At 41.6% G+C, this 25,993-nt stretch overlaps 2 protein-coding genes across 2 annotated transcripts in view; one reads left to right on the forward strand and one right to left on the reverse strand.

Annotated features, from left to right (window-relative positions):
- The first annotated feature begins 1,013 nt into the window (after window positions 1-1,013).
- On the forward strand, window positions 1,014-4,416 carry guk1b (guanylate kinase 1b). The gene is made up of 9 exons (XM_079575116.1): window positions 1,014-1,043; window positions 1,711-1,833; window positions 2,152-2,193; window positions 2,432-2,551; window positions 3,196-3,292; window positions 3,638-3,776; window positions 3,862-3,946; window positions 4,020-4,105; window positions 4,172-4,416. Exons 2-9 carry the CDS (start codon window positions 1,722-1,724, stop codon window positions 4,202-4,204), a joined length of 714 nt encoding a protein of 237 aa, XP_079431242.1. The 5' UTR covers window positions 1,014-1,043; window positions 1,711-1,721; the 3' UTR covers window positions 4,205-4,416.
- A 238-nt stretch (window positions 4,417-4,654) lies between these two features.
- Window positions 4,655-25,993, reverse strand: part of obscna (obscurin, cytoskeletal calmodulin and titin-interacting RhoGEF a) — a 34,836-nt gene continuing 13,497 nt past the window's right edge. The window contains exons 30-87 of the mRNA XM_079575147.1: window positions 25,696-25,953; window positions 25,353-25,619; window positions 24,994-25,260; window positions 24,611-24,877; window positions 24,242-24,508; window positions 23,890-24,156; window positions 23,548-23,808; window positions 23,184-23,450; window positions 22,832-23,098; window positions 22,471-22,737; window positions 22,083-22,349; window positions 21,733-21,999; window positions 21,369-21,635; window positions 21,014-21,280; window positions 20,678-20,944; window positions 20,338-20,604; window positions 20,023-20,252; window positions 17,559-19,485; window positions 17,414-17,486; window positions 17,249-17,340; window positions 17,069-17,178; window positions 16,758-16,958; window positions 16,584-16,666; window positions 16,320-16,493; window positions 16,087-16,246; window positions 15,896-16,000; window positions 15,657-15,821; window positions 15,406-15,564; window positions 15,148-15,325; window positions 14,921-15,034; window positions 14,697-14,864; window positions 14,517-14,619; window positions 14,325-14,454; window positions 14,148-14,250; window positions 12,893-12,998; window positions 12,700-12,827; window positions 12,515-12,627; window positions 12,270-12,438; window positions 12,071-12,158; window positions 11,780-11,980; window positions 11,633-11,693; window positions 11,480-11,557; window positions 11,228-11,400; window positions 11,122-11,148; window positions 10,899-11,051; window positions 10,777-10,822; window positions 10,624-10,701; window positions 8,831-10,490; window positions 8,568-8,687; window positions 8,370-8,483; window positions 8,072-8,239; window positions 7,886-7,985; window positions 7,548-7,787; window positions 6,753-6,976; window positions 6,647-6,661; window positions 6,361-6,457; window positions 6,141-6,290; window positions 4,655-5,011 (exon numbers count right to left, since the gene is read on the reverse strand). Coding sequence (XP_079431273.1) covers window positions 4,831-5,011; window positions 6,141-6,290; window positions 6,361-6,457; window positions 6,647-6,661; window positions 6,753-6,976; window positions 7,548-7,787; window positions 7,886-7,985; window positions 8,072-8,239; window positions 8,370-8,483; window positions 8,568-8,687; window positions 8,831-10,490; window positions 10,624-10,701; window positions 10,777-10,822; window positions 10,899-11,051; window positions 11,122-11,148; window positions 11,228-11,400; window positions 11,480-11,557; window positions 11,633-11,693; window positions 11,780-11,980; window positions 12,071-12,158; window positions 12,270-12,438; window positions 12,515-12,627; window positions 12,700-12,827; window positions 12,893-12,998; window positions 14,148-14,250; window positions 14,325-14,454; window positions 14,517-14,619; window positions 14,697-14,864; window positions 14,921-15,034; window positions 15,148-15,325; window positions 15,406-15,564; window positions 15,657-15,821; window positions 15,896-16,000; window positions 16,087-16,246; window positions 16,320-16,493; window positions 16,584-16,666; window positions 16,758-16,958; window positions 17,069-17,178; window positions 17,249-17,340; window positions 17,414-17,486; window positions 17,559-19,485; window positions 20,023-20,252; window positions 20,338-20,604; window positions 20,678-20,944; window positions 21,014-21,280; window positions 21,369-21,635; window positions 21,733-21,999; window positions 22,083-22,349; window positions 22,471-22,737; window positions 22,832-23,098; window positions 23,184-23,450; window positions 23,548-23,808; window positions 23,890-24,156; window positions 24,242-24,508; window positions 24,611-24,877; window positions 24,994-25,260; window positions 25,353-25,619; window positions 25,696-25,953 — 13,022 coding nt within the window. The 3' untranslated portion in view covers window positions 4,655-4,830. The remainder of the gene's footprint in view (window positions 5,012-6,140; window positions 6,291-6,360; window positions 6,458-6,646; window positions 6,662-6,752; window positions 6,977-7,547; window positions 7,788-7,885; window positions 7,986-8,071; window positions 8,240-8,369; window positions 8,484-8,567; window positions 8,688-8,830; window positions 10,491-10,623; window positions 10,702-10,776; window positions 10,823-10,898; window positions 11,052-11,121; window positions 11,149-11,227; window positions 11,401-11,479; window positions 11,558-11,632; window positions 11,694-11,779; window positions 11,981-12,070; window positions 12,159-12,269; window positions 12,439-12,514; window positions 12,628-12,699; window positions 12,828-12,892; window positions 12,999-14,147; window positions 14,251-14,324; window positions 14,455-14,516; window positions 14,620-14,696; window positions 14,865-14,920; window positions 15,035-15,147; window positions 15,326-15,405; window positions 15,565-15,656; window positions 15,822-15,895; window positions 16,001-16,086; window positions 16,247-16,319; window positions 16,494-16,583; window positions 16,667-16,757; window positions 16,959-17,068; window positions 17,179-17,248; window positions 17,341-17,413; window positions 17,487-17,558; window positions 19,486-20,022; window positions 20,253-20,337; window positions 20,605-20,677; window positions 20,945-21,013; window positions 21,281-21,368; window positions 21,636-21,732; window positions 22,000-22,082; window positions 22,350-22,470; window positions 22,738-22,831; window positions 23,099-23,183; window positions 23,451-23,547; window positions 23,809-23,889; window positions 24,157-24,241; window positions 24,509-24,610; window positions 24,878-24,993; window positions 25,261-25,352; window positions 25,620-25,695; window positions 25,954-25,993) is intronic.

Here is a 25,993-nt window from a genome sequence, read left to right on the forward strand (position 1 = left end):
CAGAATACCTCATAGACACATGCACTTTCCGTGAATTCTCAGCTACTACATAATATATAAATGAGTGAATAAAAAATGATAACAGCGTCATACATTGTAAAGCTTGTCAGAACAACACAAATGTAAGCCGCTCCTACTATTGTTATTATTATTGGCACTTTTGTCAGTGTTAGACTAATTAGGTGGCGTTCAACTTGGGGCTGCATTCAGTTTGAAATGAATGAATAATAATTATTAATCACAATAAGTGCTCCTTCACCAGCCCCTTCTAAATTTACTATCTCTTATTCCTGTCAACATTGGAAAACGCTCCATTTACCTTTTAAGGTGAAGGAATTACAATAAAATAAGTAGGCCTAAAATCACAAAAAAATACATTTAAAACGTTATATCCATAAATGTCTGGGGTAACATGTATGACCTATTTAAAGTTACATTTATACTGTTTTTGGCATTTAAACACTAAATAAGAAAACCGTTAACAATTCTTGAGCACAGATATTCTGAGATTATTTGGCTAGCATAAACATATATGATTCTGTTTAATAGTAAACGATCCATACAATGAACATCCTAAAGGTTATCTCCACTGTGATTGGATAAGAAGGGTCCAATCAATGAGCTGCATTAATATTTTTCATTGGTTAAGAAGCAAATAAAGGTCATGTTTACACAAATGGACACAGGGTCTGAATGGATGGAGTAGGGTACGAGATAGCAAGATCTAATGCAAGATCCTCCTGCTCCATTTCAACCCTTTAAACTAAATAGCATTGTCTATATTGAACTTAAAATGTTCCTCAGAATGGCTTTAATGCTATTGGCAGCTCTCCCCAAACTGCTACCAAATCTATTCATGCATCAACATGGATGACCTACTCAAAGTGAGACCTGCTCAATCCTGATTGGCCGTTGAGGTGACGTGAGGAGGGTTAATTCAGAAAGACAGTGATCTGCTTCAGAGTGACACACAAACACAATTGAACACCAGAACAGCCAAGAATCACCCCCTCTGCATACAACATACCTACAGGAGACAGAAGGTAAGGTCACTTTTTTGTTCTGTGCTGGCGAATGTATCTATTAAACTGTAAACAAAATGAATAAGGGATTCCAGTGAGCAGCTATGGTAGTCTGGATCTTTTGTGCAACAGTGTCCCGTTAGGACATCCTTAGTATTTCTAGATCTGAAAATGTTTAGCTAAAGCACTGAATGTAGATGGATAAAGACTTTAGCTATTGAGCCACAAAATCTACAATTTCAACTTTGAGGTTTGTACAGCACTGGTGAAATGGTATAAATAATAATCAAATGACAATGTCTCTGTCCTGAAAGCATCCTTGTCTTTTAGCTCAGTGGGTATGTGGGTCACCTGTCCCGACCTCTTCCGAACCCTGTCCCACATCCAGTTAAAGCTGCTGCTGATCTGCCATGACTGCACTAACACCAATTTAATTATTGAGCGACCTTTATTGAGTGTTATGAATCAATAACTTCAATCTGACAACAACATCTAACATCATTTTTTATTGTGTCTTTCTCAATGCGAGTGTCTTCCTTGTATTGGCAGTTAAAGAAAGGCTTGGATCAGAGGGATTACAGGGACTAACAGGATCCGTGGCAGGCTTTACTGGGCCAGTGCATGTAATAGGTCAGACTGACTGTAGCGATCGCTTGAGTTCTACTGAAATACTTTGTTGTACTAGCAGTGTTCAGAGCCATGTCGCGACCCAGGCCCGTGGTGCTGAGTGGCCCGTCCGGAGCAGGGAAGAGCACCCTGATGAAGAGGTTGATGAAGGAGCACGAGGGCCTCTTCGGATTCAGTGTCTCCCGTAAGTGTGTGCTGTAAAGCCACTAGTGTAAGGTTAGATCCCTAATGCATTTTGTCCCAATGAAATAGAAACGCCTTTGTTTATAAAATAAGCTGAGCTTTAAGTGAGATACATTTAAGCTAATTTAATTTAGATATTTTATATGGGCATTAGACACATGTTTTATGTCAGATGAAAGTTAATATATTTAGTGTTTCTGTATTATTCTATCTTAAAATTACCGTAATCTTACATGTGTAATATATTGTGCAACCTTAAATGACCCTGTGTAACTATGACTCTCTAGCAAGTAACTGTTGTTGTACCTGATCTTTACAGACACAACCAGAAACCCACGGCCAGGAGAGGAGAACGGCAAAGGTAACCTAGTTTTAGCTAAAACTCACCTTCCAGTGAGATTTTAGACCAATTACTGTGAGTGCATGTTTGTGGATTCCCCTTAAATCTGTTCCAATCTCCTCCGTGTGGCTGCTTCATGAAAACATGCAACAAACACTTCTTACTCCCAAGTGAACGGCACCAATGGTATTGTCACCTGTCCAACTCCTCTGATCTGGAGGGATAAACCTCTGTGTGCCTTTCTATTCTTTCTCCATAGGGTTGAACAAGCTCCCTATGCTTCTGGGGGCTACATTACTGCCCGTAGCAGCCGTCTTTTCCTCTGAAGAACTAGAAACCTCATTTTCATGTCCAAATGAATCAGAAACCACAGATACAGGTGACCAGAGCATGTAAAAAGATGAGGGATGGGGGTTACTTTCATCATCCTGGCACACTGCTTATCTCTAATGCGATCTAAAACTATAAAGATCAGTCAGACACTTTGGAGTAACAAGCTTTTGAAAATAGCCCCCTATGATTCCTCAGTAGTTAGTCACCCTCAACTCTTCCCTTCAACTTGTTTTTATTTTAATATTTTATTATACAAACTCACTACAATACATCACATGCCTATGGTCTCCTTTTTTATCTTGACCAAATAAAACATGATGGCAACACTATGGAGAAACATCTTGTTATGTTTGATCTGCACCAGGTTCCCACATGGAGCCGTACTAATGACTGGGCACCCATTAGCCAAGAGTTTGCACAAGTAACTTGTTTGTGTCGCTCCGCATGTAAGAACTGTATGGCTGTCTCATCTTTTGATGTAATGCTGACTTACAATTTATGTTAAAACCTGCAATTAATCATTATCTGTGTACATCCATTGGGGTTTGTACTGTACATTTTTGAAAGCACAATCACCATAGCATTGAAACACCCAATATTTTGGAAAATAATATGCTAACATGCGCATTACAATGCTTAGGTTTTGTTTCATAATAATGTCTTAAGTCATTAAATTGCTGCATGTTTCAGACTACCATTTTACAACAAGGGAGGCCATGCAACAAGGAATCGATGACGGGGACTTCATAGAAAATGCTGAATTTTCAAGCAACATGTATGGAACAAGGTAAATGTGAATAACCAGTTCTGTTATAATGAGCAGTAGCTCAGTGACAGCAGAAGTCGGGTTAGGTTGAATAGCAAAGTGCCCATGGCCCAGCGAAAAGGATCAGAGACACGTAATGGTCTGACAGATGGAGCTTTAACCTCCCAGAGGTCAAAAAGAACAGTGCAGTGGCTGAGCGCCTTCTGTGTCACCTCTAATCTCTACAGCCATTCTCAACATACACGCATCTGAGCAGCCCAGCTAACTGACTTACTATTAAACAGGCACCAGTAAACACAACTTTACAGGACACACCCTGACACACCCCAGAGATGTAAAGCTAATGTTTGTGTCCCTGTCCTTCAGTAAAGCGGCAGTAGAAGATGTGCTTGCCCAGAATGTAATCTGCATCTTAGATGTGGACATCCAAGGAGTGAGGAGGATTAAAGAAACCGACCTGAACCCAATCTACATCTCCGTTCAGCCGCCCTCCATGGACGTGCTGGTTAGACATTCACACAGTTTTAGAGTCAGGTGTTTTCTGTTCACTAAAGACAACTGTTTGTTAAGACAGCCTCTGTTTCTCTCAGGAAAAGCGTCTGAGGGATCGACAGACGGAGACAGAGGAGAGTCTACAGAAACGTCTGGATGCAGCGCGCATCGACATGGAGCTCAGTGAGTTTAATGACTTCATGAACTTCATGTTGCTCTGTTAAAGCCGGGGCTAAAGGATCTACTGCTTCCGTAGGTAAAGAGGACGGACTTTTTGATGTGGTGATCATCAATGACGACTTAGACAGAGCCTATGAAGAACTGAAAGACATCCTCAGTGACGTGAGTTACCCTGCACTAAAGACACTAATGAGAATAGTCTTAATGATCCCTGTGATTCTTCAACAGGAAATAACAAAGGTCCAAAAGGCACAGTCTTAACTGAAAAAGGTTCTGGAGAGAGAAGGAACAGTTTTTCATCTGAAATGCCTCAGCCGTGTCCAGAAGGTTCCCACTTCAGATGGAGAGAGGAGGGAGAGCGTTAATGTGTTAGACTAGGACATAAATGGTCAGTGCTACATAGTTAAACCATGTAATCTGTTCAAAGGGGCCAACAAACACTGGTGCAATGTGAGGGGGATGCTATGATTCAAAGTGACCGTTGTACTTGTTCACAGCTCCGAGGGTATGAGCAACTTGATATGAGATGTGTGTGTGTTTGTGTAAACAACTAAATAAAACAGTAAAGCCAATTTCATTGTATATGTTCTTTATCTTTAATTAAGATCTCACCTTGATTTCTTCTTAATCATGAATTATTTGTCTAAAGCAGAAGGTTTGTACATTTTAAGTCCAAGCCAACATTTGTATGACATTTTTGAACATGCCTAAGAGATAATCTTTTTCTAACCAGAAACCAGAAAAGAAAGACGGGAAAAAACAACCTCAGGACACACAAATAACCAAAAAATAAGGACATTTTGACTTAAGACACAAAACTGTAAATCGACAGAGAAAGGACACAATGTGAATAGTAAGAGCAATGTTTGGGCAGTACAGCTGTGATCTTACTGGATGAAGGGCCCCTGACGTTTGGTGCGGACCTGGTCTCGTTTCTCCTCCTTCTGACTCAGGTAGGCCTTCAGTTTGTCGGTGGAGAAACACACTTTGGAACTCCTGGTTTTGAGCGTCACACGATGAGCTCGTAGCCATGGGTTCTGAAGGCACTCAGCTGCAGTTGGCCTGGCCCTGCAAGACCATAGGTTAAGTTCCCATGACATTCGCGGTACCAATACTTTAACATTGAGGTGGAGGACAGGCCAGAAATGTATTAAGAAGCTACCTTTTGACTATTTGGGCCTGGTTTATGGTTATTACATCTGGGCTTAACTACTTGAAACTAGCATAGAGGGTCAGTGCCTTCGTCAGCACAAATGAACAAAGTATATAAAATAAAGTTAGATAAAACAACTATGTTCATTACGGGGTTAAAATGTGTTGGTATTATTTCGCCTCAAATCTGCAATTGGTGTTGAATTGGTGAAAAGACTTCAAAAATACTTTTTTCCCCTTCTACTAGTTGAGTAATAAAGTTTGTTTTGTCCTTCATCATACACTGTATATTGTCAAACTGACATTTGTGATACAAAGTCCTTTGTATGAAGCCTTTTATCAATTTGCAAACTGGCAGGCTAGTTGTTTGTTCCGTTACCAAGTTATGCTTTCTGAAAGTTGTGAAACATGTTTTTAACCTAATCCCTGTGAAGGATTAGCATAGTAGAAATGCGTTTGAAATGTTATGGATGAGATTCAAGATTTGGCACTCCCTATTTCAGTGTCAAATAAGGTGTAAGGCCTTTATATCACAAGATTAATACTGGCAATTTATGGAGCCATGTTCCTAAAAAGGGCATAAGGGCAGGATCTTCACTGTACTCGGCCCTTGCACGGCGACAGTTTCATAGTGTTCGACTCTATCTATGTCACTTCCTGTCAGGAAGAGAAATCAAATACAAAATCTGCATGTTGAACCCTCTCTTTATTTCTTAAAGTGCATATGACACATTGGAAACATTTTTTGCTGAAACATAGTTAACACAGTTACTGTATATTTAAGATTTTGCTAAAGAATTTACCGAGCTTTCTTTAGTCTGACATATTTTGTGATGTTTATGGTTTCACTTCCTTAAACCATGCAGATTTTGTATTTGGAGATTTCTTTGCCCATACAGTTAAATATTGACCCTTGAATAAGAAATGTATGCTTAACTCCTTCCCGGAATAGATCACGCTTTTTGAAGAAAAGAACTTCAGAACAGAAAAAAGCCTCCTAGATGATCAATCCTTGTATCAACATGGTTTTACATAGAATACTTACCAAGACTTGTTGTTCATCGTGCTTTTCATGAAGTTTAGCGCCCCTTCTGACAGACCAGGATAACAGTGTCCAAACTGTATCTTTCCTTTTTTTATGTTTCTGTCCTGCTCCCAGCCAAGTTCGGCATAAAACGGACTATCAGCACTCAGCCTAGAGCAACAGAAAAAGTAAAATGCTTCACAAATCCGTCAAACGTATGTGTTAAGTATGTTCTTCTTACATTATAAACGACAGAACTCCAATGGCCCATATGTCAGTCTCAGGTCCAACACCGTGACCCTCCAGGATTTCAGGAGCTTTCGGAAGAACAATATAAACTGACAAAAACAAAAGGTGTGTTACTATAGGCAGAGAGAGACAATGGTACTGTATTTCTGTTGGCTGCTGTGAGTAAGAATGACATGAGAGTGACAAAATGGACTTGTATTTGTTAGGTGATGGTGGTATGGTCAGCTGAGGTAGTCACGGTTAGGGGTTACTCCACTCCATCACTTCTCCTCCTGTACCTTTCCCACGGCAGTCTGTTGAAAGCCATGGTAGGTTTAGTATGTTAGAAAAGCCAGGGCTAGCTTTAAAATTAATAGTTTGCTCTCATGAATCATGTAGGCATACCTTTGCTTTCGGACACACCATGGATGTGCTCAACATGAACAGGCTGCCCAGGTGTAAAAGACTGGGCTGCACCAAAATCCACAATCTTCAGGTGGTCACAGTCGTCCACCAACATGTTGTCAGACTTCAGGTCCAGGTGAATGACTCTGCGCCCGTGAAGGTAGTCCACCGCACTCAGAATCTGAACCAGCAGCTCGGCCACATGCGACTCTGCATAAAGATCTCTGAAACACAGTCAATAATGGTGATTATACTAATAATATTGTCAGGGTCATCTTGTGCTCTACAAACTCTCAACACAATATGGTGTTAAATAGTAAAGATTATTTGAGGCAATATCATGCCAAAGCTCAAGAAGAACAGATAAGTGTTTGTAAGGCACAAATACACAATGACGCAGGGCATACAGTAGATGGAGTTATCCATAAGGAATGTCAACAATGGGCAGCACGAGAGGTGGATGGTAAGGCTGTGCACACAATGACAATTCTCTAGCGGCAATAACACAGCAATAGGATGGATATTACAAGCGAACTCAGGACTAACTTTCCATATTATTACCATAAAAATACCAACCATGATTTCTTGACAATAACAGTCTTCATTTTATTAGGTGCCATGCTAGTTCCATCCAATTACTCTGTTGTAAACTTAAGTGCAACCAATGGTGCAAGTGAATATACAGTATAATAATATAATATACATATAGTGCACATTATATTACGCATGTATGGTACTAGATAAGGTTACACCTGATTGCTGCACATTAGATATTGACAAAGTGATTTTTAGTACCTCGCTGCAAGACTGTACAGCAGCTCTTTTCCCGGACAGAGCTCCTCCACTAGGACCATGTATGAGGAGGTCAGAAAGGCCATGTGTAACTGCACCAGGTGATAGTGATGGAGTCTCCTCATAAGCTGGTACTCTCTCAAAACTAACAGCCTCTGCTCAGGTTTGTACGCTGTGATTTTAGCAGCAAATACCTGGCTGGTCTCAACATCCCTGCAAACCGTGACGACACTAAAGCGACCCCTGGGGGAAAAAGTAGTCTACTGTGAGGACAAACAGTACACTTATAATCAGTTGAGTTCAACGTAATAACCATGAACACCATGCAATATAACTTTTACCTGTTCAATTCAGACAAGAAGCTGAAATTTCGGTGTGTTATCGGCTGTCCTGTGCCCTTCGACCCCAGTAAATCCGTACAAACAAGGGGAATGTGAGAATCTGTTTGAAGATCAAAATATGTATATTTTGTTTTGCATCATACAACTTCTATGAAAATCTACAGAAACGTGTCTTCATTATCGCACCTTCAGGATGAGTCGACATAACAATGGGAAGAGAGGGTTCACTGAAGGGCCCTGCGCCTGCCTTGGTGACACAGCCCACTCTGAACACATAAGACGCCCCTCGAGGTAAATCCGTGACCGTGTAGCAACTGTCGATCACCTCGTCTGCGAGAACGGTCCACACTCCACCTGTGCACATGAACACAGGGTCAGCCAAATGTGAAATTCAGATCCTGCAAATGATATTATGACAACACTCTGCAAAAACAGCATTGCTAGCTCTTTACATTATAAAAAAAATTACTCTGCTTGCACTCACCCTCTGAGCAGTACTGTACGCAGTAAGTGAATGTGTCATTGGATTGCACTGGCTTCCACACCACCAAAACTCCACCTTTATCCAGTCGGACAACTTCTGGTTTGTGAGGGCGCACTGGCAGCGAAAGAGCAGGAAGATTTGTAATTTCTATAAAAGTGAAGCATCGATCATACATAAAAAGTATAGTTGATGCTGTACCTTTAGGCTTTTTAAAGGCAGGTATTTTCAAAGTTAAACGTTTTTTTCTTTTGGGGACCTCAAGTCCATTGCCTTGTTTTAGCTCGGGGGAACTTGGAGTCGATCCTTTGTAAATTGGTCCTAGAAAAACGACCGAAAGATATCAGACTGCAATGGTCTATTCAAGCAATATCATGTAAGGATTACGGATTCACTTTAGAACAACAATCATCCTAAAAGTCAAAAAAGTCCAATTAGGTCATCACTTCTATCCAAGTACGCACCTCCTTTACTGACGTCCTCCTTAGACCGAGAGAAGAGCTTAGTCAGGCTGGAGGCAGATGCTCTCATTTTCTTCCTCAGTGCCATTGTGGGTGTGTCAGGCTTCATGATCTCACCAAGTGTTGGACCCAGACCAGTGTCATCAAGCTGAGAGTAAGAGTTCCCTGTCCACGATTGTCTGCGGAAGATCTTAAAGAATCCCAGCTTTGGTGACTTTCCGAGAGACGGCTGTAGGTCTAACGCAGGGGCAGAAGCATGTCTCTGGAGGCCGAGGCTTTTGTCCTTTTTGTCTTTGGCTCTCGGGGGTCGGTCTGGTGCTTGCAGAGAGGACAGGCTCGGACTGGGACTGGGCTGAGTGGAGCTGAGACTCTGGTTTGAGCGTGAGCGGTTTCGAGGGGGAGCTTTGGGCTTGACAACACGATCCAGCTCTTGGAACGAGCCAGCAGAGGACGACACTAAAGGCTCGGCTTGATCATCGTAAACCTCGCTTCCAGCTGATCTCCTACTCAAGTGTCTGAGCTCCTCCAAAGAGCCCAGTCTACTTGAAGAGTCCGAGCCAAGTTCCATAATGAGAGATTCGGACAAAGACCCCTGTGAGCCGCAAAAAGTCCTATCTGCCAGGGTTTCACTGAATTTGGGGCTTGCTTTCTCTTTGGCAACAAAACGAGAGACAGCAGCAGAAGTATCAGGTAGTAACACTTGTGCGGGGACAACAGATCCTCGCCTTCTCGGACTAGGGATAGCTAAAAACCTTTTTCCTGTGTCTTCATCCTCAGTACAGTCTTCTTTTAAACTCTGAGAGCCCTCTTCCTCTTCACCTGGTGTGCTCCTTTTAGGTGAGCTGGGAGATCTCCGAGAATAGTTGTCAAGAGAACGACTCCTCCTGTGCGGTGGGACATTAGCATGTGGTAGACCAACACCACTGTCAAAGGAGCAGGATTTCTGCATCGACGGCTGGATTGAGCCGCGCCTCTGCCCACGACTAGTCTCAGTCTCATCCTCCACATATTCAATGAGGGGCTCATTCAAACGCCCTGAAAAGCTCCTCCTAAGCGGCTTGCGACCCCTCTCTTGCTTTTTAGCATGGAATTTGTCCCGTAGCGACATGTGCCGCGCAGACATGGGGGAGAGTTGTTGTGATGTGTTGTAAAAGGTGCTTCTGATAAGGCTGCCCCGTGGAATACGCCCCCCTTCACTCTCCGAACTGTGCTCTCCATCAGATAACATGGACGGTGTGCTGAACTTGCGCTCTCTCTGTGGCGTCCAGTGCAAAGACGCGTCTGAAGAAGCCGCCGACTGCCTGCTAATACTCCGCTCCATCACTCTCCTGCCGCCCATAATTTCAGCGTCTTCCTCTTCGCCCATCGCCGCTTCCTCTTCCTCCTCTAATTGTGCTCTGCTAAAAGGCTCGGGAATCTGGGATCTCTCCACCATGGGGTCATAGTCTTCCTCAGTCTCATCCTCTTCCTCGGTCGGACTGTAGTGTTGGAAGAAGTCCCAGCAGTCTGCCTCGTCGTGGTCAGAGGAAGAGCTGCTGACTGATGTGCTGCTGTTATCGTGGGGCTCACGGGGCACGGTGACCGCAGTCTCCCGTACAGGGGCGTCCAGCAGCTCCGGGATGGGCCTCAGGGTGAGCACCGAACCCACACAGGTCAATGAACGCTGAGAGGAAAACACACGAGACAGACCAAAGTTATGTGGATGTCCATATAAGTGTGTCTCTAGTGTGCTTTAATGTTCAGTCAAAGTTCACAGCCAAACGTGAATGTATTAGCCTTTATTCGCAGAAACTCACCTGCCACTTTCTTTTTGACAGAAAGGCTTTCAAGCTTCTCGTATTGATTTCATCTGTATCTTCTCCTGCATGCTCATCCTAATATGTCAAATCAGATAATATTACATTTGTGCTAATCATGATTAAAAAAAGTATGCAGTATTATTTCCTGACCTGGAACCACTCATGACTCAAGCACTCAAAGGCAGAAGGACGTTTGCTGTAAAATATATCTCAAATAGTTACAATTTTGGGAAGCTGTATGGGTGATATTATTATTAATGATGTCATCCTACTCAGGGTCTGGCTGAAGAACCACGTGAAGAAAGTGCTGGGCTTCAGGACTCCTGAGCAACACATCTGGGGCGTCCCAATTGAGGGTGCCCTCTCCCACCCTCAGGAGAGTGGCCCGGTCCGTCTCTCCAACAAATGGACATCGGCACACCAGGCTGTAATAATAATCTTACAGTTAATCTCAATGCCCCAAAGCCCAAGTCGTAACCTGTGGCAGATACGTACCATAGATATGCAATCACACCCAGCGACCTGAGACACAGAGGCACCTTTTAGGGAAAAAACTATTGTACAAGAGTGTATCCCAAATGTAGCAGGACAAAAAACATACCAAATGTCTGTGGCCACACTGACGGGTTCTTGGTGAACAATCTCAGGTGCTGCAAACTCTGGTGTGCTGTACATGCTGTAGAGATGTCTGGATGTGTCTATTTCCTGACAGAACCCAAAGTCACAGATCTTGATCTCATCTCTCGGCGGGTACACCATGAGGATATTCTCAGGCTGATAAAGAAAAATCATTCAAAATATGAAAAAGCAAAAAAGCAAAACAGATGTGGTTTTCAAACAAACAAAGTTAGACCTTGATGTCCAGGTGTAAGATGTTCATGCTGTGGATGTGTCCAATTCCTTCAAGAATTTGTTGAATAAATGACTGAACCTGAAACCGATTATTGTCAATAGACAGCTTCATGTATGGTTCAACATTTTAATAAAGGACATTTTTGTGCAGTACCTCTGTCTCTGTAACAGATCCCCTCATAAACAAATGGTCCAGAAGTCCATGAGAGCAGCACCTGTCAGCCATGTTGGAAACAGATATTAAATACTGTCTATATTGGAAAATAGAGAACTAATGTAATAAGAGGAAATTAAATCATACATTTCTGTGATCAGCACCAGGGTCCGTCTGGTGCAGAAGAAGTCCAGCAGACAGGCCACTCTGGGGTGAGCCAGACGAGACAACAAGTCTCTCTCCTGGAAGGCCCTTGTTCGAGTGCTTGTTCTCAGAGGTAAGAACTTGGCAGCAAATATTTCCCCTGTTCTTCTGTGAATAACACGCTTCACCACGCTAAAGGTTCCCCTACAACATTGAAAAAAATATGTGAAAATGCCCTGTTTATAACCTCTTCTGGTCTGTATGAAAATGATAAAACAAAATAGTTTTCTTTACCTTCCAATTTCCTCATGAACCTCGTAGACAGAGAAGAGTTTTCTCCTCTTCCCCAGCTCCACCTCTCTCTCCTGAGGCTCAAGCAGACCTAAGGTAAAAAAAAATAAAAAATAAAAAAGATTCTGTGTAGTGCCTGCCCATTACCAACTTCCCATAGCTAACAAGGACTTGTCATTTTCTAATCAATATGACGACTCACCTTCAACCACTGTGAGCTGGGCCTGACATAAGACCTGTCCAGATTCATTGTAAGCAAAGCACGTGTATATGCCACTGTCCTCTCCTTCAGGGCACAGTACAGTCAGAGAGCAGCGAGCTCCATGCTGAGCTATCTCCACGTTATCATTGGCCTCAAGCTCATCTTCATCCTTCAGAAGAAAAAAAAACAGGATTGTAAAACTACATTAATTAATTAAATTATGTATTAATTAATTAAAGCCATACCTTATACCACTGGATGTTTGGACCAGGTCTCCCTGTGATGATGGCAGTGAATGTCGCAGTTTGACCCGGCTCCACAGACAGATCCTCGGTAGGAACCTGAATACAGGGTGGAGCTGAAAAGAAAGCAAAAGTGAGCAGATTTGCATGTTTTCTATATTTTTTAAATGAACTTGAATGCACCTTACCATCAGTGATTTCTTGCATGGGCTCTGTGGCATAAAGCTCTTCCTCTATCTCCTCAAGATAATACAGCGGCTGTTCTGCTCTTTGATCTGGCGATGCTGGAGTAGAAACAAGTTCTTCTGGGCTTTGTCTAGGGAGAAAATACTGTCAGAGTCTCTTACTTTCATGTGAATGCTAACATAACAAGAGACATACTGATTGAACTCAGATGGAACAAACATCTTGGCAACAGAAGTGGGGGCGAAATCAGTCTGTAACCATTTCTTAACAAAGGCAGTGGACCAGCCCTCAGAATCTGCATCTTCAAAAGCAAAAAGCGTTGGATGAAACAACACAGATCATAGCGTTTATGATTTATGATGGATTTATAGATACTGTACATTACCTTAGTCTCCCGACAAGTATAAATATAATCTCTTACCTGAGCAGGCCATTTAAAAAATACACAACCGCGAGAAAGTGGCACAGCACATAACCATCTCGAGTTCAGAGTGAAGAGTTAGCCAGGCATGCGTTGAGAAGAGAGAGTGAATGTGAAGTGGTTATTTGTTAACAATGCCTTACATGAGATGGTCCATGAAGGGTTTTCCTGCTTTTAGAGGGAAGAGTGAACAAAATGGGAGTTACAGTGGACAATGAAAGAGTAACATAACAACCTGAGATAGCAGAGTTTACAGTAGTACAATGTCAATGTAAAGATACTAGATTTCTACATATTTACACGGACCAAAGTCATTTAAAGATCCAGAAATAAACGCTTGGTTTAACATGTGAAATGCATTTGAACACAAGGATCCAAGAACATACTGTAGCAGCATTGACCTCAATGTGGGGCTGTGACGATAACAATTAGATCAGGTTCCTGTTCCGATCTGCTATTTTGGTGATACCACAACGGTAGTGCAGTGCTTCTCTATTTAATGCAGTTTAATGCTAAAACACTGACACTTTCCCCCAGCCAGCTTCTTGCTCTGTTTGAGTAACAAGAGCATTTAAGCAATCACAGGGAAGGGTAATCTCACAGAAAAAGCACATGGCTGGTTTGTTCTTTCATGCAAAAAAGAGATACTACAAAATGAAATCGTAATTCTAGGCACTAAGAAAATGGTTATATTATTTTTTTGGCATCGTCCAGCTCTACCGCAACATGGTCACTGTAGAGCAATAGAAAAACCAAAAGATTGAAACATGAATGTAAAAAAATCATGGATGGGGATGCTGAAAAGTGGAGAGGTGAGTAAAGTAGGTGATTATGATGTAAGTGTCATTAATGTCACATAATGGTCTTACAGTAACTTGTTTCAGAAATAGTGATAATCAGAAACAAATCTGAACAGATTTGATTTTTTTGAACAGATGCTGTTACATAGTGTTTCAGAAATGACCATACGATGGCATGTGCACAATCTAGTGAGAGACTGTTTATCTTCAGCAGTTCCAGTGGCCCTACCTTTAGCAGGTAAGTCCTTTGGCTCATTGTCTGCATCTGTCGGTGGGACATAAGCAGGACACAGGCCAGCCTTGCACTTCACACAGCCAAACTCATTTGTAAGCTAAATGATCAGTAAAAAATAGAATTAAATCTCAATGAGAGATTCTGCACACATGGTACAATTTACAGGCATACCTCACACTCATACTGGCCAATATTTGCCTCTGTGGCCCGGAGGATGGTCAGAGACAAGATGCCACTTCGAGCATCATTTAGGATCAAGTATTTCTGATCCTCATTCAACTCACTGCCATTTTTTAACCACCTTCCAATCAAAGAAAGTAATTCAGTACAATGACCATCACTGTAAACACTATCATATTTTACCTGACTCGTGGTAAAGGCACAGAGGGGGTTGAGCATGTAAAGGAGATGTCCTCACCCTCTATTAGGCAAGAACTTTCCAACCTACACACAAATCTTGGTGGGGCTGAAGGAAAGTTGGCAAATATTACAGAGTAGCACCAACCTTGCTGTTTTTTCTTTTTTAAATAGTTAGGAACAAACCTTGAACAACAACTTTTGCCAGAGAACCAGTGCTCCCCAACGAGTTGGTCGCATAGCAGATATACTGGCCCGAATCCTCAGGAGTGAGGCTATCCAATATGAGACTACAGATACCTGTCCGATCTACTGTGACAATGTGGTGCGGGTCATCCTCCAAAGGCAAACCATCTGTAAAGCAACAGTTTATGTACAGAATAAGGGTTTATCCTGTAAAAATATATTACCTTTGAGCCAGCTGATGTCGGGTTTTGGGCTCCCTGTAATTTTGCAGGACAGTTTGATTGTTTGTCCTATTTTGGTTGTGCAGTCTGAAAGCATTGACTCAAACACAGGGGGACCTGGGAAAATACAAGCAGATCCTATTTCTTATAAAACTCATGTTAAATGATAATTAAAAGCATTTTTGAGATTGATTAAATAATTACATTGCAGTCAATAACTGTCTACTCACTGTTTGTCAACACACTAGAGCGCTGCTGTAGCTCCTTCAGATCCTTGAGCCAGGAGAGCTTGACAAGAGCGGAGCGGCTTTGAAGCGTGTATTTTCTCAAAGAGCCTCTGTGCTCATGCCACAGCCCCCAAGACCTTTCATCCCCACCCACTGTCTCCTTTATATCCACATCATTCAACTGGAACAACAACATAAAGCTCTCACATTCTAATTTAAAGACATACAGTGAGTCATCATTCATTCAGCATAATGACAAACCTTCATTTTGTTCTTGAAGATGTAAGTGTCCGTATTCAAGCTTGTGTCTTTTCTCACTTTGCATAGGACGATACATTCATTAAAGAGAAAGACATGTCTCTGATGCCCTCTAGTGGGGGGTTTAATTTCTGGCGTTTCTTCCCAGACTGTAAATACTCCCTATGAACAAAGAGAATATCGCAAATATAAAATGATTACTGTTGTTTCTACAAGAAGAATACTTGCAGTGTAAGTGGCACATCTCTACGTACCTGTCTCAAAGGCTCTCCAAGTGCAGTGAGTGGAGCTGGGTAATTCTCAATGAGTGAGACCTGATGCAGATTGTTTGACCTCCACGGCAAACAGGAAACACTAGAGAAAGCATCTTCCAACAGGTTGCAACTCTGGCCACTCTTTGCTTTGTTCTTGATCAACTCCTGTAAATAACCACAGCACCATATTCACTGTTTAATACTGATCCACAATTAGTTCCAGATGTGCAAATAATTACCTTTAATAAAGCTTGATAAGTGTGGATTCTCTCTACTGGTCTCTGGAGGAAAGTTAGCACGTCCATAACAGGGGTCTCTCCATGCTTACCCACTTCTGGTAACTCCTGTTTATCAAAAATGGAAAAGAAAATATAGATTACATGTTAAAAATATTCTAAAATTATAATTGTGTGTAAAAGGTATGTCATACTTTGAAATATTGTTGCACAGCCTTATCTGTGAGGCATGTCTCTGCTTGTGCTTGTCCCGCTATGTACGGAAGGTATTTCTCAAAGTCTTCAGAGTGTTTGATGAGAAACATGGCAACATCGTCATCAGTGACACACTTGGTCAAACCATCCAGTATGGTTCTGACAAGATACATAATTATTACAGAGTAAAGGTTATTTGTTCAAAATAGGGTACTTGGGATTGATCACTTACCTCTCATGAAGTGAGACGATGTCCCTCACATTTCTGAAGATGATTTCTTTCTGAATGAGGATGTTAGAGGGAGTGTGCCGACTGGAGTCTATATAATTTAACTGATGCACAGTGAACATCTTCATCTCTTTTACAAACTCCTCTTCTCCATCAACCAGACCTTGAATGAGTTGGCTAAAAAAAACACAATTATATTTTATTTACTTCTTTAATTATAGTTAAAACATATAAATGCTTACAACTTTGTTGTTTAACAAAACAAACCTGGAAGCTTTTCTGTACTCTTCTCCTGTTGAGTCGATTCCATCAATATCATCTTGTGAGGGCCTCATTTGTGGGAAGGCCTCCTATAACATAGTGATGTATCAGACTTGCCTCTCATCAATACATGAAATCAGTCACCACTCAAATCAGACTTAAAGAATATACAGTTCTAACCTTCCTTTTCTTCTCCAGATAGGCAGGACAGACCCATCCTTGGCGAGCAGGGTTGGTTTTGGTTGGTTTAGTCCGAACCAACCATTTATCTGGGTGAACAGAGTCCAGGACTTCAACGTATTGTCCCTCTTTCAAAACAAAACTGTCTTTATTTCCGCTGTTAGGTGTGCAGTCTGCTCGAGCCACATAAATGTCAAATGTCTGAGACAGTAAATACACACATCAGTTCAGTATGTGACAATAAAAAATACATGTTTATGGTGAAACAAAAAAATGTAATATATGCAAAACAGGGAGTGAGCGATTAATACCTCCTTTGTGTCATCTTCCCCTTCTGAGTCTGATCTGGACACAGCGCTTGTCTGAGGGGTCTGAGCACGATGGTGCTTGGGAGAGGGTTCCCTCAATTTGCCTTCAACTTCTATCATTAACAGATCTCGGTTATATTAGTGATACAATCCTTTGAATGTACAGACATGAAGATTGCTTACCTTTGACTGTCAATAGTTGTTTTGAAGGCTGTGCTGTTTGTTCTTGATTATTCTGTGGAACACTGGGTTCTGCCGGATGTTCTTTTCCTTCTCTGTTCAAATAAAGATATAATGTTAATTGGACTGACTGATAAACGTCAACACAGTATATTTTTTCACTCTCACCTTGATTTCACAGGTATAGCTTCAATAGGCTCCAGAAAATCTGGTGCAGTGTCGTAGTCAGAGGGACTTGACACTGTAAAACAAAGAAGACGGTAAATAGAGTAAAATGCTGAGCTGAACTTCCCAAAACGTACACGTAACTCACTCGAGCTGGCACTTAAAACGGCCGATCCTCGCCTCTCCTGCAGAGTCCTCTGTACATCCTGCTCTGTTAGGTTGAAGGCCTCCCAAAGAGACACATCCACACTTTCTACATAGTTATCTGACTCCAGTATTTGAGTTTGGTATCTTGATTGTGTCTCAGGCTTTGGGGACGCAGGTTGCAGAGGAGCAATTGCTGCAAGTGGTGGGTGTATAGGCCTTTGAGCGACTGCCTGGACGGGCACAACTGTGAGATTTCCATTATAAGACGTCATGCCAAACTTATTCACAGCTTCACAGGTATAGACACCACTGTCTTTGTGAGTGACATTGCTAATTATTAAAGTAGATTCTCCATTCTGTCTAGTCTTGAAGAAGCATCTTTTCTCACTTGCGATTGGCTGACTATCCTTTAACCAGCGCACTGTGGTAGGTTTCCCTTCGACAAGACACACGAGAGTAACTGTGCTCCCAGCATCTATGGTCTGGTTTTTAAAGACGTCTTTAAAGAGAGGTCGCATCTCCTTTCTGGTTTTGTAGCCTTTAAATGCTGCCTGGATCTTGACCGCAGCATCCTGCATTTGAGGTTCATCTTCAACGCCGAGGTCAATGTCGAATGGCGCACTCTTTGAAGACTCCTTAATCTGTTGCTCTCTGGTTTGATCATCAGTTTCATCAGGTAGCTCTGCCAAAGCCTCAGAGAAGGTTTCATCCTCAGAAATGTAGACAAGAGGAATTTCTTCTTTTACTTTTGACGCAGCAGGTTCATTGTCCCTTTTCATGGGCTCAACAGCAACTTTTCTCTCCCAGACACTTTCAACTTGTTTCCTCTTTGGTTCGGCAGGTGCTATCTCTTCAGTTTCAACCGTTCCTTTGATCTCTTTTCTCACAGCTAGTCCCTGTCTTGACTGCTCATCTGCCTGCTTCTGTTCTTTAAGAGTTGCTTCGTTTCTTAAAGGTTTTTCTGGTATTTTAATCTCATGACTTTGCTCTGGTTCAGTCCTGATTGGCATTACAGGCAGTTTGGGTGCCGGCTTAGTTTGTGGTTCTTTTTCTTGGGCAATGACCAGAGGCTTCTTCTCCATCACCTCTGTGGCTACCAATTGCTGTTTAATTTCAATCGAAAACTTCTTCTCCATGTCAGCTTTCTGTGGTCTGACTGGTTGTATCGCAGGCTGATCAGCCTTCATCATAATCGTCAATAGTTGTTCATCTTGGTCTGTCTCTGTGTCTCTTGATGATTGTCTGTCAATGCTCCTTGATTTACTTCGAGATCTTTTGGGGGGTTTTGGGGGGACCTCCTTTGCTTTGTCTCCAATCGATTGCTCTGAAAATAGCTTGATAATGGTTTGATCTGAGGACACCTTCTCTTCCTGTTTATTTCTTGTATCACTGTCAATTGTAGTGGCTGGTTTTATTTGTTGAATCATCTCCTCTGTGCCATATCTAGCAGGTTCTACTCTCTCTCCAGTGGTTGGCTTCCCTTTTGATCTGGCAGGGGGTTTAAAGACATCCCTCTCATTTTGACCTACACTCTGATTTGTATCTATCAACTTGTCTTCTACTTTCCTCACAGCCGCTTGGTCTCCTCTAGTTACAAGAGGTTGGCTCGCTTTCGTTGAATCCCTGCCTCTTTCTGGGGACTTGGATTTTTCTCTTTTTGATTCAACTAGAATGTCCGCTTGTTTCGCTTTGTTATAAGTATCTACATGTTTATCCAAATTATTTTCATGTTGCTTGTTAGACACACAAGCAATATCTGCAGTGTTTATGGTTTCCTCATTCTGACACTTAAGATCAATGACTGTTTCTGGAACATCGGCAGTTAGGAATGTCTTTTGCTCTTCATTATTCTGTTCTGCCTGTGGTTTTGTTAATGGGGCTACATCAAATACCGGCTCTAAGTCTTTTTCAGATGCTCGTCTTGTCCTCTTTTTGGGTTCTGGATGAATGGGTTTGGCCGCTAGCTCAAACGTGCTATCGTGGATTGTAGGAGCTGTTACAGGCTTTTCTTGTTTTTTAGTGGTTTCTGACTCTTTGATTGCTCTCACTGTGACTTCCACTGGTTTGTTCTTTTGTTCAAACGTGTCTACTTGTTTTGCTTTATTATCAATATCCACATCCAACTTGTTTTGATGTTGTTTGTTTGTCGCATCTTCAGTGTCAATGTTTTTCACATAGACTGTTTCAGGAGCACGACCAGTCTTTAGCTCTTCTTTTTTATGTTGTTGTTTCATAGGTATCGGTATGTCAAAAACTGGCTCTAAATCTTTTTCAGATGGAGTCATAGACGCTCTTCTAGTCCTCTTTTTGGGCTCTGGTGGAATAGGTTTGGCTTCTGACTCAAGCTTCTTGTTGTCTGAGGTAGTGTTTATAGGCTTTTCTTGATTTTCAATTATTTGCGTCACTTCCATTCCTCTTTCTGGGGACACAGATGGTTCTTCTTTTGGTTCAAAGGCAATTTGTACTTGCTTTTCATTATTTTGTTGTGGCTGTGGTTTTGCTGTTGGGGGTATATCAAAGACTGTTTCCAGATCTTTTTCTGATGGAGTCATAGACCCTCTTCTAGTCCTCTTTTTGGGCTCTGGTGGAACAGGTTTGGCTTCTGGCTCTAGCTTCTTGCTGTCGGGGGTCAGAGTTGGAAGCTTTGGAGGGGGCAGTATTTTGCGAATCTCTGCTTTTGGTGCTGTAGGTTTAGCTGTAAGAATAGACCGTTTTAATTCCCCAATCAAAACACATTTTGAAATATAATGCAGAGTATCTAAAAATCGCATTAATCATACCTTGAATCTCAACATTTGCAGTTGTTGCCATACTTCCTGCTTGACATGTATAACTGCCACTGTCTTCAGGCTTCACGTCTTTGATGTTAAGCTCAATATGGCAGCCATCTTGTTTTATTTCATACTTGCAATCAGCCTTCAATGGAATCTTGTTCTTTTTCCATTGCGCGATAAGTCCAAGCTTGGAAATTTCACAGGACAGAGACACTTTACCCCCCTCTTCAACTTCTACATGCTTCAGTTCTTTCTTAAAGAAAAGAGGGACTTCTAGATAGAAACAAGTAAGAAAAAACATTAACACAGCTTTATATTATACTGTAAAAGACACAGAATAAGATACCTTTTACTACGACAGTCGCTGTACTCTCTATGCTTCCTGTTTGACAAGTGTAGCTTCCTTTGTCCTCCAGTTTCAGGTCCTTGATGTTGAGTTGAACCAAGCAGCCGACCTGCGACATTTCATACTTGCTACTGGCTTTCAGCACTTGCCGGTTCCTCTTCCACTGGACCGACACTCCAGGCTTTGACACTTCACAGACCAGAGAGGCAGCACCACCCTCCTCTGCTTCAACATCTTGAAGATTTTTGCTGAAGAATGGACTAAGTTCTAGAAAAAGAAATAGACAATGAGTCTATTTTCCTTGCAATGGTGCTGAAATACAGAGTTGCATTCTACCTTTGACTGACAGCGTTGCAGTGGTCTCAGCACTTCCAGCATAACATGTATAGCTGCCACTGTCCTCAAGTTTGAGATCTTTGATTTGAAGCTGGTGGTTGTAACCATTATGTTGAATGTCATATTTTCTATTGGATCGAAGTGGCTGCATGTTCTTTTTCCATTGCACTGAAATATTAGGTTTAGACAGCTCACAGGATAAAGAGGCAGTACCGTCTTCTTCAGCCACCACAGCACATAACTGTACCTTAAAGACCGGTGGGAGCTCTGTGTATGAAAAACACAATATATAATAAGAACAGTGTTTTTGAAGTTTTAATGTCTTAATTACTTGATCAATAACTACTGCACAAACCTTTTACTGTGACAGTAGCCACAGTCTCGGCATTCCCTGTATGACATGTGTATGTCCCACTGTCTTCAGGTTTTAAGTCTTTAATGAAAAGCTGAAGGAGGCAGCCATCTTGTTTTATGTCATATTTCTTATTGGCTCGTAATGGCTGTCTGTTCCTTTTCCACTGGACAGCGATGCCAGGTTTAGACAGCTCACAAATCAGAGATGCATTTCCTTCTTCTTCTAGTTCCACATTTTGCAAGACTTTCTTGAAGAAAGGGGGCAGCTCTGAAGTAAGAGAGTAAGTGACTGTAAGAAAGTGTTACATACTTTTTCTCTTTATTCTTAGATATGACTGCACATACAAGGACGCAAAAGTCAATACCTTTTACCACCACATTCGCTGTAGTTTGTGCGTTCCCTACTTGACACATGTAGCTGCCACTATCCTCAGGCTTAAGATCCTTGATGTGAAGGTGAAGGCTGCTGCCGTCTTGTTTAATTTCATACTTTCTATTGGTCCGCAATGGCTGCTGGTTCTTTTTCCACTGTGCAAATCCTCCAGCTTTAGACAACTCACATGACAATGTAGCAGTTCCATCTTCTTCTGCTGTGACATTTTGTAACTGAACCTTGAATAATGGAGGGAGCTCTAAAAGTGTATAGAAAAAAACAACATGACATGATGTTGGCAAATATAGTATTTATATTGTTCATTTTGGTTTATTGTAATACCTTTTACTGATAGTGTAGCAGAAGACTCTGCACTTCCTGCTTGGCATGTGTAGCTACCACTGTCCTCGAGTGTAAGATCCCTGATGTTAAGCTGAACACAGCAGCCTTCTTGTTTTATTTCATACTTCTTGTTAGGCCTTAGAGACTGCTGGTTCTTCTTCCATTGCACACTTGCGGCAGGCTTAGAGAGTTCACAACATAGAGAAGCTGTGGCATCTTCATCTGCAGTCACATGTTGCAACTGAATCTTAAAGAAGACTGGGAGCTCTGAAAAACACAAAGATAAAGACATGCTTAAAACACATGCTTAAAACAACAAATAATTAGGAATTTTGTGACATTATTTTGATAATATTTTTTGTAATAGAATGATTATGTATGAAAACACCTTTTACTGAAAGTCTGGCAGTTGTCTCAATGTTTCCAGTTTGGCACGTGTAGCTGCCACTGTCATCAGCTCTAAGATCCTTAATGTGGAGATACAGATGACCACCATCTTGTGCAATCTCATACTTCCTATTGGCTCTCAATGGCTGTGAGTTCTTCTTCCATTGTACAGAGACCCCAGGCTTGGACAGCTCACAGCATAATGATGCTGAACCCTGTTCTTGTGCCTCCACATTTTGTAAGGCTTGCTTAAAGAATAGAGGATGCTCTAGAGGGGAGGTTTTAATAAATAATTTGATTATAATAAAAATCAAATATTGTGCAACATACTGTATATAAACCAGACTAAATAAGCGAGGCACCTTTTACAGATAAAGTAGCTGTAGTCTGTGCACTTCCAGCATGACATGTGTAGGTGCAACTGTCTTCCATCTGAAGGTCCCTTATCTTGAGCTCGTGGTAGCAGCCATTTTGTTTTATTTCATACTTATTGTTAGCTCTCAGGGGCTGCGCATTCCTATTCCACTGCACAGACAGTCCAGGTTTGGACAGTTCACAACAGAAGGAGATGATTGCTCCCTCTTCTGCCTGAATACTCTCTAAGTGCTTGGTGAAAAATGGTGATTGTTCTTGCAAAAGAGAAAATAAGTAAAAATGTTATTAAAGTATTGACACATTTCTTATACCGTACAGAACAGTAATTAATATACATACCTTTAACAAACAACATTGAGGTAGTTTCTGCACTTTCTACATAACAAGAGTAACTGCCACTGTCTTCAAGTTTAAGATCAATAACGTGGAGCAGAAGAATGCAGCCATCCTGTTTCATTTTATATTTTCTACTTGCTCTAAGGGGCAGCCTGTTCTTTTTCCATTGTGCAGACACCCCACGTTTAGACACTTTACATTGCAAAGAGGCTGAATCTCCCTCTTCGGCCTCTGTGTTTTGAAGGTCCTCCGTGAAGTAAGGTAGAATTTCTGACAACATTACATAAACATTTTTTTTGTGGAAAACATAGTATGACAACTAATTGAATAAAATACACCAAATGCAACTGATTTAAACGCAACATACCTTTAACAGTGAGAGTAGCTGTTGTTTCTGCACCTGCTATGTGACATGTATATCTTCCACCATCATCAGTATCAAGATCTCTAATATTAAGCTGAACAAGGCAGCCATCTTGTATCATCTCGTATTTTTGGCTGGCTCTCAGTGGCAGCCTACTCTTTTTCCACTGCACGACTTCAGCCTTAGATAGCTGACAAGACAGAGAGACTGTGCCCCCCTCTTCAGCTGTCACACTCTCCAGTTCTTTCAAAAATGGAGGAAGCTCTGAAAAGTACACAGCATACTGTAGTAAAATAGTCAAAATAAGTGCTTAACAAATAAGTGTATAATATATCTGGCTGAGACCTTTGACTGTCAGTTTTGCAGTTGTTTCTGCAGTCCCTGCTTGACACGTATAGCTGCCTCGGTCCTCCAGTTTTAGCTCTTTGATAAAGAGCTCAACAAGGCAGCCATCTTGCTTCATTTCATATTTGCTACTAACTCTAAGTTGTTGTCTGTTCTTCTTCCACTGGACCAGCACCCCAGACTTGGACAGTTTACAGAACAGAGAGGCTGCACCTCCTTCCTCAGCAACAACGTTTTGAAGCTCTTCAACAAAGACTGGCATAATCTCTGGAATAGTCATAGAACAGTATATGGTTTCAGAATTATTTTAGAGGAATTGAACACTTAAATAATTGATCATGCAATAACACACCCTTAACAAACAGTTTAGCAGTGGTCTCTGTATCTCCAGCTTGGCAAATGTAGCTACCACTGTCTTCTGGTTTAACATCTTTGATGAGAAGCTGATGGTAGGATCCATCTTGTTTCATTTCGTATTTGCTACTGGCTCTTAATAACGTCCTGTTCTTTTTCCATTGTACAGAAACTCCAGGCTTAGACAGTTCACAGAACAAGGTGGGAGTCCCTCCTTCTTCAGCCTCAATATTTTGTAAATCCACCTTGAAGAATGCTGGAAGTTCTGGGGGGAAAGCATGATTGAAAAAACAAACAAAACACAGTCACTATGCTAAACAGAAGTTGATGAACTTGCAGTCTGTGTTTGGTTCTATACAGGACACACCTTTCACTGAGAGAGTTGCTGTTGTCTCCATATTTCCCACTTGGCATGTGAAGCTTCCACTGTCTTCGAGTATAAGATCCTTGATATGGAGATAGAGATGACATCCATCTTGTTCCATTTCATACTTTCTGCTGGCTCTCAGAGGCAGTCGGTTCTTCTTCCACTGCACTGGTACACCTGGCTTAGACAGCTCACAATATAGAGAGGCTGTGTCTTCCTCTTCAGCCTCTACATTTTGTAACTCCACTTTGAAGAAAGGTGGAAGCTCTAAATATATTTGAACAAAGATATAGTGCAGAAGAGTTCAATATATAACTTGATATATGCTGTATAGTAAAGTAAGTACATTGTTTAGGAATCAATGAAACAATATAAAAGCAAACCTTTGACTGAAACTGTGGCAGTGGTCTCTGTATTTCCTACAGAACAAGTGTAGCTTCCTTTGTCGTCAGGTGTAACATCCCTTATCTCTAGTGAAACACTGCAGCCCTCCTGATTCATTTCATATTTCCTACTGGCTCTGAGTGACAGGCGGTTCTTCCTCCACTGGACCAATGCTCCAGGTTGAGATAATTCACACAGCAGGGCGGCTACACCCCCTTCATTGGCCTCAATACTTCGTAGGGGCTTCTTAAAGAATGGAGGAGGCTCTGTGAATCCAATTCATGGCATGCAGTTAGTGGTTGTTTAGTAAAGATAAAGCAATAAAGAGAATCGTGAAGAAATGCACAAATAAATAAACCTTTCACTGAGACTGTTGTTGTGGTCTCTGCACTTCCTGCCTGACAGCTGTAGCTGCCACTGTCCTCAAGTTTTAGATCCTTGATGATAAGTTGTAGAAAGCAGCCGTCTTGCTTAATGTCATACTTTCTACTGGCTCTGATTGACTGTCTATCCTTCTTCCACTGAATGGGAACTCCAAGTTTTGACAATTCACAGTACAGGGAGGCAGTTTCTTCTTCCTCTGCCACAACACTCTGCAGTTCCTCCTGGAAATATGGAGGGAGTTCTGAAATATAAAGAGAAAAAGTGTCTTTAAAGATGTTGACATAAACCCTATGCACCACAATGGCTTTTGTTCTCACCTTTCACTGTAAGTTTTACACTGCTCTGTACATCCCCTGTATCACAGGAGTAAGCACCAGTATCCAAAGGATCAACATCATAAATAAGCAGTGTGTTAACTTGACCCTCCTTATATATTTTGTATTTGTCACTACTGTGGAGGGGAATATGGTTCCGTCTCCATGTGACTTGGGAGGTCACATCAGAGGTCTTGCAGGATAATGTTGCTGTTTCTCCTTCCAATACTGAGACATCTTTAGGCTTCTCCTCAAATAAAACTTATGAGATATCGCCAAGTTAGCTCCTTCATAATGACCC

This window comes from Gobius niger (genome assembly GCF_951799975.1).
Source record: "Gobius niger genome assembly, chromosome: 17".
In the NCBI taxonomy this organism is placed as follows: domain Eukaryota; kingdom Metazoa; phylum Chordata; class Actinopteri; order Gobiiformes; family Gobiidae; genus Gobius; species Gobius niger.

Bases quoted from the DNA above. Each gene is read 5' to 3' on its own strand.
- guk1b (XM_079575116.1), top strand. From the start codon at position 1,722: ATGTCGCGACCCAGGCCCGTGGTGCTGAGTGGCCCGTCCGGAGCAGGG. The intron at 1,834-2,151 runs GTAAGTGTGTGC...TGATCTTTACAG, and splicing joins CTTCGGATTCAGTGTCTCCC to ACACAACCAGAAACCCACGG. The intron at 3,777-3,861 runs GTTAGACATTCA...TGTTTCTCTCAG, and splicing joins CGCCCTCCATGGACGTGCTG to GAAAAGCGTCTGAGGGATCG.